Source organism: Cibotium barometz, chromosome 21 (assembly GCF_041138505.1).
Source record: "Cibotium barometz isolate CiBa-2024 chromosome 21, ASM4113850v1, whole genome shotgun sequence".
Taxonomy (NCBI): Eukaryota; Viridiplantae; Streptophyta; class Polypodiopsida; order Cyatheales; family Cibotiaceae; genus Cibotium; species Cibotium barometz.
The window spans coordinates 39,224,836-39,239,020 of record NC_141066.1 but is presented as its reverse complement, the minus strand read 5'-3'; the positions used below and the strand labels follow the sequence as shown (position 1 = coordinate 39,239,020).

General features: G+C 42.3%; 1 protein-coding gene across 1 annotated transcript in view; it reads left to right on the top strand.

Annotated features, from left to right (window-relative positions):
• The window catches only part of LOC147627168 (V-type proton ATPase subunit d2), a 55,135-nt gene extending 46,211 nt beyond the window's left edge, over positions 1–8,924 (top strand). The window contains exons 5-10 of the mRNA XM_086815791.1: positions 4,323–4,403; positions 4,521–4,606; positions 7,410–7,469; positions 7,934–7,982; positions 8,083–8,217; positions 8,310–8,924. Of these exons, the coding sequence (XP_086671917.1) occupies positions 4,323–4,403; positions 4,521–4,606; positions 7,410–7,469; positions 7,934–7,982; positions 8,083–8,217; positions 8,310–8,441 (543 nt within the window). The 3' untranslated portion in view covers positions 8,442–8,924. The remainder of the gene's footprint in view (positions 1–4,322; positions 4,404–4,520; positions 4,607–7,409; positions 7,470–7,933; positions 7,983–8,082; positions 8,218–8,309) is intronic.
• Positions 8,925–14,185: the final 5,261 nt, after the last annotated feature.

The following is a 14,185-nucleotide window of genomic DNA, read 5'->3' as shown; positions in this document are numbered from 1 at the left end:
AGATCAAAGACATGGTTCTGATACTAATGAAAGAAAGTGGCAATCTAGATTTAGCCTCATTAGCCTAGGATTAAGGAAAACATGAGAGATTAGCCTAGGATTAGAGCAAGAAGAGAAAGCATAGAACTTGTGTGATCTTGATTATCAAAAGGTATCAAAAGGTTCCTATTACATTGGCCCATATTCACTTATATACTAGGCCACCCTTTCATACTACACTTATTCATGTCCATGGGCATGCCCAACCCTAGTCCTAGCCCTTGGTCCCTTTCACATCCCCTTCATCCCTTGGCCTTGGGCCCAAATTGACTTGAGTCCCTTTTAACTTTGTTACAGATATATACTGCAGCTATACTAGGGTTTCCAGCAGATATTGCGGGTAGTAGGGTTTCTAGCAGATACTGCAGGTATAGGAATATTGTACCGCAGCTAGGAGCTGTACGGCAGCTTGATAGCTTTGTGATGATAGTTCACTTGCAGATGGGAAGAGAGAAGGGATACACCAGTCTCCAAATAGTGCAAGAGAGAGAGAGAGAGGCGTAGTCGTGTGCAGGGTTGGTGGGCAGGAGGTGGAGGGGTCCAACCCCTTTGTAGTGGGCACCTCCTTTTGGTGTACACGCACACTTATGTGTGTTTACATGGTCAAAAGGGTGCCCATAGGTTGGGCTGTCCTAACTTGCATCCCTTGGGACCCTGGACACTGGCCAAAGGTTGGTGCCCGACTTTAATGAATGTGAAAAGTAAAGGTTATGTTTAGATTAATACTCACCACTTGTTCACATGCCACAAACCATGTCAGAATATAGGGCATTTGCACGAAAAACAGGTGGGCGTCCCGCGCCCGTGAACTGGACACATCATAGTAGAACAAGTCACACAAAATCAGTTTCAAGCAAGCAGAGATGCGTGCACATGCATTATGCAATGGATACATCTCCCGTTCTTGTAACTTGTAGATAAGAGGTCTTCTCGAGCACAGAACTGGCTCAGTGGGAAGCATAAACTTGGATCCGTGATAGTGGGTTCCACGTCTTGGCCACACTATGGGTGACACGAAGCTTGGCCTCCCGTAGGTGATGCGAGTTGGTGGCACGAAGCTCCTTGGCTTCGCGTACCTTGGCACGAAATAGGGGAAGACCACTTGGGCGGCCAAATGGTGACGAAGATCTTGGAGAGGCGCAGAGCCACCTTCCCATGCCTAGTGAATCTATAGAGCCCTGTATAGGCTACCCCCATGCTTGATATCCTTGATGGCCCCCTCCTCCTATTGGGGGTTAGCTCCATAGGCTGTATGATATGATGATCCCTTGGATTTGACATTCTGAGCTCATAGCTCTCATCTTTGTTTCCTTTTGTACCATGATGAGATTACATGGACACTATTGTATCACATTTGGTCTCATAGACCCTTGGGTCTCTTGAAGACGTTTAATATAACTCTCTCTCTCTCTCTCTATATATATATATATATATATATATATATATATATATAGAGAGAGAGAGAGAGAGAGAGAGAGAGAGAGAGAGAGAGAGAGAAATGAAATGAAATGAAATGTTATATTAACGTCTTTAAAAGGCCAAAGTGACCTATGAGACCAAAGTTACAACCATGTGACATCTGATACACTGTCTGGAAAAGAAAAGAAAGAACTGAAGGTAAGTATCTAGCCCTACAATACATCAGAAGGAAGCATCTGGAAGCAACAACTAGGGAGAGTGGGAAGCTAATGCTACTAGTCAAAATGGGGTACATGAGTACATGGATACATGAATACATGAATATGGGGGAGTACAAAAGTGACAGTGAGTACAACAGTATATGGCTGGAGTGGTAATCATCCTAGGAGCTCTAGCATGGGTCTCTGCCGGATGGCCTGGATATCTGCCATAGTGAGATGCCTGGTCGGATGAGCCCGATGCCTCGCAATGATGCTCTGAATCCTCCGGTGTAGGCACCGTCTCCGATGTGAGGATCCGCGAACCCTCGGGCGTCTGGATCTGCCCAACTGGATAGCTCTCTCAACTAGAGTCCCACGCACTGCTGGGCTGTCGGCTGTGTGTCCTCCCGGGTAGTCCCTCTAAAGAAGTCAGTAATCTGTCTCTGTGTGGACTCCGTGCCAGCCGGAATGGACTCTCTGAGCCTGCGGATCTCCAGGAGATAAAAACCCAAGCATCGTTGATCACAATAGTCCATGACTCTAGCCAGTGGTCGAAATCCCTCTCTGAAAAGGCAATGGTAGCGTCCTCGAATCTCATAATATGCTGTGCAGCGACAGATGTAGTGCTCCTCCGTCTCTGGCTCTATCCAACAAATCTGACAAATCTTGTCCCCTGGAGGTATGCCTCTAAATTTGCCTGTCTCTATCTCTAACTGATGTGAAGAGGTGCGGATTTGCCCAATGGCGCACCTCAATCCATGAGACAGATGGGTATCCATGTAGCTCGGTCTAAGTATAAAGCCATCCTCAGTGGTGCGGAGAAGATGGTCTCTATAGAAAGCCATCTTCGTCCCCAACTCCTGTGAGGGCTCTAGCCATGTCCTCCTAGTGTCCAACTGAATGAGGTCCTGTCAGATGACTCTACTAATCTCGGAATGTGTCAAGGTGAGAGAGGGTGCCCCCAGAGAGTACTGGAAGGGTGGAAGTCTGTCTAAATTGAACCCATGGAGCTCAAACCAGGATGCTATCTGCGCATACCAATATGAAGTGTCTCCCTCCATGGCTAGCTGATGAGAGGACTCTAAAGCAAGTCGTGCATACTGGTGTCGGGGAAGCGCCCAAGTGCTATGAATGAAGGACACTGATCTGGCAAGAGCCTCGACTACGATCGGTGGTGCTCCCATCCTCCATCCATCGTATGTGCGTCCTGATCGACTGTGACGATCTAGGCTAGGTCCCCAGATCTGTACTCCATATAGCATAGCCGATGTGACCAGCGTGTCAAAAAGCCACAGCTTAGTGCGTGGCTCGTGAAATTGTACCTGTGAGCACATCCTCTCTAGACCTCCTAGTGCTGCATATCCTCTAGTCAATCTGGCCTCTGCTACCCCCTCATGGAAAATGTGGGCCCAGTGAACACCACTCCAAGAGAGAGAGAGAGAGAGAGAGAGAGAGAGAAATTCCTATTTTGTAAAAGATGGTCATCCCTTGCATTGCATTCTCAAATTATTCCCATAAACCTCCTCGAATGTGTACTGATCCGTTAGAGATTTTGTAAACCGGCTAGGTCTTCCGACGAAACCAAAGGGCGGTGCAAAAACAAACTTGCACACAAAACACTTCAACACCATCGAGGACCAAGAAAAGGAAAACAAACAGGGGGAGCTAGAGTGCTCTGCAAACAGTACAAGGACACCGATTGGCCCCAAAACGCAGTGGCGTCCCTTGCGGTATTTCTTTAATTATTATAAGAGAGCTTTGATTACAATAAGGTTGGAAACTCAGCTGTCACAATAAAATTCCTGAAGCCTGCAAAGACCCTGCATCATGGCTTCTTGTCCACTCGGCATCCACAAACAAATCCAGCCACTGTTCACATCCCACACATTGAGTCTGCATACAGAAGCTTTCTCCCATGATCAGGGCTACCACAACCATCCATAGCCTCTCACCCTATGAACAGCATCACACCCTGACACATCCAGTGCTTTCGCATCACAACACAGACTCCCAAACTATCTCCCAAAAGAGATCTCGCATCGCAGCATAGCATACCATACAGTAGACACACCTGTACACTCCCTCTCTACCTTCCAAGGGTACTATCCATCTTAGTCATGGATTCCCTGTCCCCTGACCAATCGGTAGCAAGGCTGTACCAAACATGTGTCCATTCTTGTACCCACTACCTGCATGTGACCTATCTCCTAGAGAAACTACCCAAAAACATGTTTCGTCGAGAAACCTACGACCTGTTTCCACATGAAACCCTTAGGCCTGTTTCCCTTTGAAACCTTTGTCCTGTTTCCATACAGAACCATTCACAGCACCATTCAACAACAGTGCCAACAACGGCATACATCTAGTTACCTGTTTCCTCATGAAGCATCTGGAAACATAGAGATGCCCATGACTGTAGGTCCCTTTGTTCCTTTCCAAAAGTGGTGTAGCCTCCCAAATTAGCTTTTGGGCCACCAAAGGTTATAAAACCTTTCAAATTAAATTCTCTTTGTCCCCTTCACACATGAGGTTGTCCACACATGGGTTTCCTTTTCAACTCCAAACTGATGCCATTCACACTGTCCACCATGTCCCCGTGCCCACCTGCATACTGTCTAGAGAAAAACACAGGGTCGTGACAGATTTTCTGTATGATGTATGTAGGATTTGGATGAGATGAACATTGAAATCATGCGGAATACACTATACAAGGCTTACTTGGAAGACTTCAACAATTTTTGCAAGGTGAGTGATTTACAAATCATGCTATCACAAGCTGCATATTACTCTGCACATGTTGCTGTTTAGTTTTTGTTGAATTTGAGAAATAAACTGAATTGTTTTTGGTGTTGCTACATGTAGAAACTTGGGGGAGCAACTTCAGAAATAATGTGTGATCTATTGGCCTTTGAAGCTGACCGCAGGGCTGTCAACATAACTATAAACAGGTATCTCTCATTCTGGGGATGCAAAGGGCTATAGTAAGATCTTAGTTTGGTGTGGAAGTAATAGAGAAATTTCAATAGCAAACAATCAATAGAAGATGTGCATCTACAGCCAATTGGCCTGTCTTGCTTTTACTTTTTGTGAGTACATGAACAACCTTGTACTGTGGGTAGTATTTGTTTTCCCCCCCATTGGGCTTTTTCCAGGCTCGATTTAAAGGAAATTCTCCCCCCTTTAGAGAAGTGACGCACATTTTAGAGTACCATGGGGGGTGCCACCATTAAGATATTTTCCAGTTAAGGCAGTGGACAAGCTGTGGGAGAAGCCCCACAAGGAAGCCGCTTGGTTGGTTCGAGTGATCACCTTGCACAATTTCTAGGAGAACCATACATTGGAGGGAGCAGAGCCGTGATCTATGATGTCCCTGCACCAGAGAGGATGAAGCTTGAGGCGACGGATTGCATGCTGTTGTCATCACTCAATTGCGGCAAATTTATCATAGCTATCATAACGTGAAAACATAAACGGAATGGTACATCATACAAACATTGGGCATCAGAAGTTTTTGAAAAATGCAAACAGATCAAGAAAACTGAACATGCTGCATGCTGCATGTACATCCTATCCTTACGAATGACCATGAACACATTTCATCAAAGAGGGGAGAACCATTCCTCAGAAGAGAAAATTGGGGGATGTTCCCCAATATCTAATCGGGGAAATTCCTTGGTTTCTCTCTGAATTGCAAAATGACTCTTTCTTCTCTCTCTTCACTTGGCAGCAATGAAGAGCTGGCAGCAAGGATAAAGAGGTACCAAGAGAGAAAAGGGGAATATTGGCTATTGATGGGATTAGATTAGGATCAGCTTTTTTCATTGACCTAGCCTGCAGCCTGCTGCCCTTAAAGAGTTTGATAGCAGCCTATCACCAGCCTGTAAAGGACTTGAGGACGAGTAAGGGACGAGAAAGATTGATGGGACAAGATTATATATTTTTTTCCAGTACATTTAACATGGCTACTATGTGGAAGCGTCCTTAATGATGATTAACGCAAAGTAATAAAGACTAATGCTAATCACATGCTCATGACATAGAGAAGTAGAGAGAAGGAGAAGAGAGAGACACTTTACCTAACCTACTCATACTAAATATTACTGAATGAATGAGTAATTACAATGATTGTCATAGATCCAATGTAGATCTAGACTATGAATGCTATGAATGAACTTATGCTTACTGTCCTCCACTGTGCGTTAATGGAAAACGCTGATTCGGAGATGTACTTGGCTGAACCAAATTGTTAGACTGCATGTCCTTGGTCTTGGCTCTGCAATCTCTGTCTTTGAATGAATAGAAATGACCATGACTTGCCTTTATATAGGAAAGGGATAGCAAGTCGTAATTGGGTCGGTTTTCACTTTTCAGGCCATAAAAAGTCATCAAAAATGTCATAAAATGTGTTCATATTGTGCCCATAATATGTCCCAACCATTGGTGCATGTCCTGGGCACCTCCGGGCACCTATAGGGCCACCAAATTGGCTCCAAACTGCCCATATACGACCTATAACTTTGCCCTTAAGGCGGCTGTAAGGAATAGTCATGTCTACGTGGCACCGTGTGCACGTGACAGTACATTTGGCACCTAAACATTTGCTCACTTGGTTCATAACGGTGTTTTTGCATTTTGTACATTTTGAATGCAACAAAATGTATAAAGCACATGCCTACTCCTAAACGGAATTTGGCTATCAAAATGCCGTTGTCATGCAAATATGAGATCATAGAGAGTGCAAATACGATTATTTGCCAATAACCTCTCATTGGAGGATTCACGTGGAATGTCTCTTTGTGCTTTGGCATAACGATCAAAATAATGCAGGAAAGTCTTTTCTGGACACACATACCTTCTGGACTGTGGATCTTCCACATTGGGACATGTTCAGGGGATCCAATGGGCATGTGCATATCTTTGTTTTTCCTATTATTTTGCCTTATCTGTTGTGAATTTTCTTATTTAGTTAGAATGCATAGTTGCATACATACTAGCTTCAAATCTAAGAGAATTTTGCATTTTAGAAAATATGCAGGAAAGGTTTAGGATAAGCCTAGAGCTTAGATCTAATTTTTGTTTGCCTTTTATTGTTTCTTTTCTTGCAGTACAGTAGATCGTTAGGCTAGCAAGTGATTAGGAAAGACTTATCAAGCAAAAAAACATAAGAAACCCTTGATTTTTGTTAATTTTTATTACTCTGACATTCGTTTCCATTCCCGCAAGCTGCATCAATTCCCCATGCCAACACTTCGCATGCTTGCCTTCAAACCGGTTGTCTTGTTTTGTCTTCTTCTTTGAGTCTAGCGCTCCATGAATCGTAATTTGGGCATCTGCCCACTCACAAGGCCTACTAGCCTTCCATCTGCGCACGGCACGCAAGGAATTCGTGAAGATGTCCACCCCCCAATCAACTGGGCATCCGAATCGCGGCTTCAAATCAACTGGGCTTTGCTCTCCCTCCAAGGCACAAAACTTGCCTATAACCATATGCTTATCAAGCAAGGTGGAGATGCCCAAGACGTCAAAGCAAAGCTGGCCTGTTCGGCCTCTTATCAACTTTCAATATCTTAGGAGGGCATTTGCCAACATGCCTGTGCACTATTCAAGTTCTTTTTTTGTGATGTACTCACCGTAGTGTGCTGTGTGCTTGTGCTTCAGAAGAGTGACTGTTTGTGGAACTCTCGTGCGAACTTGAGGTTTTATGTTTCAGGTGCGTAGATTTTTGAAAACCCATTTTTGGTGTTTGAACAGCATTGGTACAGAGCTCACTCGAGATGACAGGAGAAAGCTCTACTCCAACTTTGGATTATTGTAATCTCTCTCTCTCTCTCTCTCTCTCTCTCTCTCTCTCTCTCTCTCTCTTAGCTGTTTATTTCCTGATATATTCTTAGGTTCTGCATGTGCATGCATGCGTTGTCATGCTTTGGAAGTTATTTTTTGCTAATCTACAGAGGCACACACTGTCATGCATACACATTTATGTTGTTATGCTTTGGTATGTATTCTACACACATGCACATGTGCACAAATTCCACACATATTGTCCTGATTTGATAGCTCCTTTTTGTCATGTGCATACTTTCTCATGCACACATGCACATACTGTCATGCTTTGGTAGCTATTTTTTCTGATCTACGCACATGCACGCATGCATGCAGGAGTCTGTGTACACACGTGCACACATACGCACACTCACATGCATATACCTTGTCACACACTCGCATATGGTAGGTACTTCTGGTGATTGTATATATTCTAAAGTCTTATATTACAGGTGCCCCTATGGCCATGAGGAGCTTGCTTTATGTGAAGATTTTGATCAGGTGTTCTTCCTTTCATACACCTAAATATTGATTGGGACTTGCATCTTTGCTGCTCGTTAAAACCTGAGTAGGTCTCACTTATTCTATATATGTTGTGCAGGTTCGTGCTGTGATGGAGAAATACCCCACATATAATTCAATCTTTGCGAAGCTTTCATATGGTGAAAGCCAAATGCTTGATAAAGGGTTCTACGAGGAGGAAGTTAAGAGGCTTTGTCTGGCATTTGAACAGCAGGTACGTCTTTGTTAAAACTTCGAAAGATGAACCATCATGCTGTTGGGTAGACGTGTCCTCACTTAGAATGCGTCTTGTTTGTTGGTGCACAGTTTCACTATGCTGTATTCTTCTCGTATGTAAGACTACGGGAGCAAGAGATCAGGAACCTGATGTGGATCTCGGAATGCGTTGCTCAGAATCAGAAGTCCCGCATCCATGATGGCATTGTCTTCATATTTTGAAGCGTTGATGTGCCACTAATAAATCCATACAGTTATTCTTTTGTGAAGCGTTTACCACATGGTTGTTGTTTGCAGTTTTCTCAAGCTTTTTGGCAACCATAGTTTTTTATGAAATGCATCAAGAAATTCTTGTAATGGGCACCATGTTCAAAGGCCACTAAGAATGCACGAGGGACTAAGCAGCAGGCATTACAAACCTGCAGCATATGCTCACATGTGCCTGCCTAGTGTAGTGAAGTTATATGATGAGCATCAAAGAATAAAGAGGGGCAGCCATCCTCAAATGAAGGTAGTTTTTTGAGACAGGCAGCTGTCTATTCTTTCATGTCTTGATAGATGGCCATGGGTCTGTTCTGACATTTGTGAGTCTTGAACCCTTCCATTGCAATGGCAAGGAAGTCTCATTGATGTATGCTAATACAGTAGGAGTCAATGTATGATTTGTACCCTGCCAAAGGAAGTTCGTTGGATTTCACGTTTCAAGCTTTTTATGTGTGGTATGATGACTTCAAATGTTTAATCCTAAAAAACCCGATCGAAATCCCCCAGTCGAGGTGCCAAGCTTATATCAAAGTCTACAAATCAAGTGTTCAAAGCGCTTTATCCTTTTCTTTACGTGCTCCTTGCGTCTTCTTTCTTACAGGAAAGTGCTTCTCTCCTTTTTTTCTTTATTAACATTTCCATACAGCCTTAAGTTGCATCAAAATCTGTCTCTGTTTCTCTCTCTCTCACACACACACAGGTCATGTAGGGTGTCCCAAGGACGTTAATATCATTATCACCATTATCATCATCATCATCTTTCTCTCTTTTGCTTGTTTGCTGCTTCTCTTACTACTTTCGTAGGTGTAAGTATGCACGTTGATGACATTCATGATAGAGTGTGTTGGCTACCCTGCAAACTCTTTTACATACACTCTAATCCTAACGTTTCGGGTGCCCAATTTACAAGAGAAACTGTGGATTTAGCTGTAATGAAACATATTCGTTAATACAGACGGCTGCACCAACTTCCATAAAAAAACCGCCCTTTCAGAGTTTTTGTTTTTATTTAGCATGGCGTCCATGAAGATGGGGTGTAGTTTATCTTCAATATTTAACTCTTGGGATGCAAGGATCTCATTAATGTTAACCTAATGACGTGCACTGGTTTCAAAATAGGGCCCTTGCAACAACGAGCGGAAGATAAATAGTTTAGTAGATGAGACCATAGAGCCTTCGATGAACCATAGAATTAAAACCATGAAATCTTCATTAGCCTTAGGACGACTCCAACAGGCAGATTTGAATAGCTCTCCATCTCAGAACGATCATCAATCTCTCCAAAAAAAAGAAAAAGAAAAAGAAAAAAGAAAGCATGCCAAGGAGAAACTTATAGAATGCAACGTAATGATTGTCGATCGAAAATTGTGCCGATAACGATTCAACACTATTTAACTAATGCAGGGTTTTGCCCATGGCTCTGGGAGTTTTTTTTTAATGTTCCGGCGTTTGCTAAACACGAGGTGTTTGAATGGTTCTCCTCTCAAAAGCTGCTTATAGAGGATGAACGGGAAACTTGGGAAAGATAAAGAGCCATGGTTTCCTTCAACTTCAAAAGCTAACATGCTTTGAAGGCAAGCCACGAGTACACCTCCCTCTCTCCTCCTCCTCCTCCTCCTCCTCCTCCTCGCCCTCAGCCTCTAGCCCTCCTCCTCCTCTCCCTCAGCCTCTAGCAGTAGTGCTCCATCCCCCCCCTCCCCCCCCCCCCCACTAGCTCAGTACTTTCATACTTTACTTTCATGTTTTTTTTTTAATGGACATCCAGAAGACATTGACAATTGTACATTGATTTGTCTCATAGGTAGAGTTTGGCCTCTAGTAAAGATTAATACATCTCTCTCTCTCTCTCTCTCTCTCTCTCTCATGTATATATATATATATATATATATATATATATATATATATATATATAGGTTCATTTTGTAAAAGAAAGTACATGAGTTTGGTTCATACAAAAAAGATTCTCTCTCTCTCTCTCTCTCTCTCTCTCTCTCTCTCGTGTATATATATATATGTGTGTGTGTGTGTGTGTGTGTGTGTGTGTGTTCATTTTGTAAAAACAAGTACGTGAGTTTGGTTCATACAAAAAAAGATCTGAGCTTTGATACATGAGCTTACAGGCATGAGTCTAGAGACGTGAACGTGGACATGTGAGCTTGCAGATGTGAATTTAGAGACGTCAATCTAGGAAAAAAAAGACATCTAAAATCAATTTCAGACGTGCTTTAGGAACACTAAAAACTTTTGATGCGAACCCGATCTGGACTAATTATTGGAAACGACAATATAATCGATTGTAGCATATCGAACCATACTTCTTCAAAGCCACAAAGCCTTCAATCCCAATAGACGACTAGCACTCAATAGAGTGCTCTCTTATTAAGAAGACTAGACTTCTTCGGATCAACCTCAAGCGAGGAGCCTTGGGAAGAAAGGAGTCAATGAAATGTAGACATGAGCGGGGGAATAGTGGACCAGTCTTCCAGATAACAAGCCAATTAGGCTCATTCTTTGGACGATTTGGGAAACAAAGCAACGGCTATCCATGAAACCTAACCCTCGTTGAAACACTTCCAAAGCCACCCCAATCCCGTGAAACCTAACCCTCGTTGAAACACTTCCAAAGCCACCCCAATCCCGTCACTCTCCAACCAACCCAACTCTTACCACCCACCCATAATCCTCTCGTCAATCTATTTGCACCATCCTCCATGAGAGCCCCTACTTTATCCCGTTGAGAAATGTGGTGCCAAAGAGTACAAGGAAGAGACATGGAGTGAGTTGACTAAACCGAGCAAGAGCAAAGTCCAAAATGAAGCCACATGAGCATATAAAAAGAGACCATTCTAAGCAATGGAATATGAAGCAAGCTCTTAAGCCTCTATATGAGTACAAGTCTCAATCTTATAACTTAATTGTACTTAAGTATTCTTCTTAATTAGTTTAACAGTTAATCATGTTATGCTTAGGCGTCACCCACCTTAGATTAGCTTAATTATTAGATTAATGTAAGATTAGTATTGATCACCATAGCTATACACATGGTATCCAACCATGATTTTAACTTGGTATTAAGCCTTTCCTATCCCCACATCACTAATCTCAACTCACATTAGTTTGATTACTTTATTAATTATCTAATTATCTACTAATCTCAACCTTAGCCAACCTTTCCATTTGTGGTCCAAGAGTAGTGTTTGGCATCGCTTATTCTCTCAACCATTAGCCAAGAAGTTTTAGGAGATTTTTGCTTAATCCTAGGTGGATCTATAGCCCGGAGGAATTGACGCAAATCGACGTGTACGGCGAGAAACGACGCTTCTACGATTATTGGTCTTTTGATCCATTCTCCATCCACACTTGCAATTGGGCTAATTTCCCTTGGGGGTAGTTTAACAATGCTATAACTATCTACATCTCAAATCTTAAGTCATTTCATCCACTATGTGAGCCACAGCAAAGCAAAAACACAATAAATAGTAGGCTTTTGCCATTTTGACCTCATTTTTGGTGGTTTGAGTTGGAGATTTTTAATGTGCCACTTTTACTCTCAGTAAGGACAAGAAGCCTATTCAAAAATCCCCATCAAATTTTCTTTCCACAAGCTCAATTGAAGGCTCCAAGTTTCAACCCTGTTAATCATTGTGATTAAGCACTTAACCACTATTATTAGCAATCAATTAGCAAAATTAGCTTAATTAAAGTCAAAATTGAAAATCTAGAGTACTATTTCAATGTGGGAAACCCTCTCTTGTATCAAAATCCATCTCATGCACTTGCAGTGCTTAAGTGTATTTTCACTGCACTTAATTCATTTTTAGCACATAGTTTGCATTTTAATCACCTGCATCCACTTGAAATCATAATTGCATGAAAAACTAGAGCACATTGCCAAACTTGTACGAGATTAGACACTGCTGGTAGTGAAGCAAAACATAATCTCATTGCTAAGACCACCTCAAATGGTTAACATTTTGCACTTCAAAGCATCATTTTGGGGAAGGGTTAAACCTTTGAAAAATTATACCTGGAAAAATGCATGTGCATAAGCATAAAAAGAAAAGAAAAGACGCATTAAACACTATTCTAAGCATGCTCAAAGCACAAGTGTATGATACGACAACACGCAGCAGCATGCCATTCACACTAAAAGCATCAAAGGAAGCATCAAAGCACCAAGTACAAAGTGGCAGCAGAAGAACCAAGCCCACATCAAAGAACCTGTCAAAGAGCTAAGAGTCAAGTCAAAGAGTAAAGATCAAGAGCCAGGAAGCATTCAATAATGTGAAAAAAGACACCTCGACATGAAGGAAGCAACAAGGGATCTTCATCAAGCAAAAGCAATTAGATATTAAGCCAGTAGAGCAGCACTAAGCAACATTGAGCTACCGAGACCACTATCCATTTCTTAAACAAAAATTTGTTGTAAAAATCATACTTCCTACCAAAAGTGCTTGTAAACAGCCTTTGGACCTGATGATGTACCCAAGCTGAAAATTTCTCTCACCTAGAGCCAAAGTAGCATTAAGGGGAGAAGTGCCAAAGTAGCACACGAGTCAAAGTTACTCATAGCATGCAGGGGAGGGTAGAAAGTAAAAAAATAGGAGTCAAATCATTTTGTAACCCTTCTCTTAGAAGATACCTCTAGACCTCAAGGATAGGTCAAGTCTCTATCAAGGGGGGGACCTCACTCTTAGAGATGATCTCTAGGCCTCAAAGATAGGTCAAGATTTGGCACCAAGGAGACGTGTTTTGAAACGTGGTGCCCAAAGAGCACAAGGAAGAGATAGGGAGTGAGTTGAATAAGCCAAGCAAGAGCAAAGTCTAAAATGCCACTTGAGAAAAGGGAATCATCCCACATTGATGTACAAGCCCAAGGATGTACCTCCTCATATAAAAGGGAACCATTTCAAGCAATGGAATATGAAGCAATCTCTTAAGCCTCTATATGACTATAAGTCTCAATCTTGTATCCTAATCGTACATAAGTCTCATTCTTAATTAGTTTAGCAATTAATCATCATGTTTATACTTAGGCGTTACCCACCTTAGATTAGCTTAATCACCAGATTAATACTAATCACCATAGCCATGCACATAGTACCCATGATTTTCACTATCCACCATTCAGTCTCCAAGCCTCGAGCTTCTCCCCCAAATCAACCACCTACCCTCGTGCTCCCCAATCCTTGAATCATTCCATGAGGGAAAGAATCTCAATGACGTACCACCACCAACTACTCCAATGAAGAAAATGGAAAGAACCTAGGCCATTTCTATTGAAGCTCATGGATCCAGGCTCCCACACGGAGATAGTGATGGTAAGAATGACTTAATCTTATATTAATTAACATGTGATTAAGCTAATCTAAGGTGGGTGATACCTAATGACAATCATGATGAATGTACTAAGCTAATTAAACTTTAGACTCAAGCACAATTAGGTTACAAGATTGAGACTTGTACTCATAGAGAGGCTTTAGAGCTTGCTTGATTCATTACTTGAAATGGACTCCTTTTATATGAGGAGAGTACAATGATAGCTCATGTGGGATAACTTGGCTAGGTGACTTAGCACTCTAGCATCACTCATTTCAACACCTCCCCTTGATGCTAGATTGGGTACAATTTTTAGGCTTTCACTCTTCCTCTCTCTCCCCTTGTGCTAAGCTACTTCGGCCCTTATGCTACTTTGGCATTAT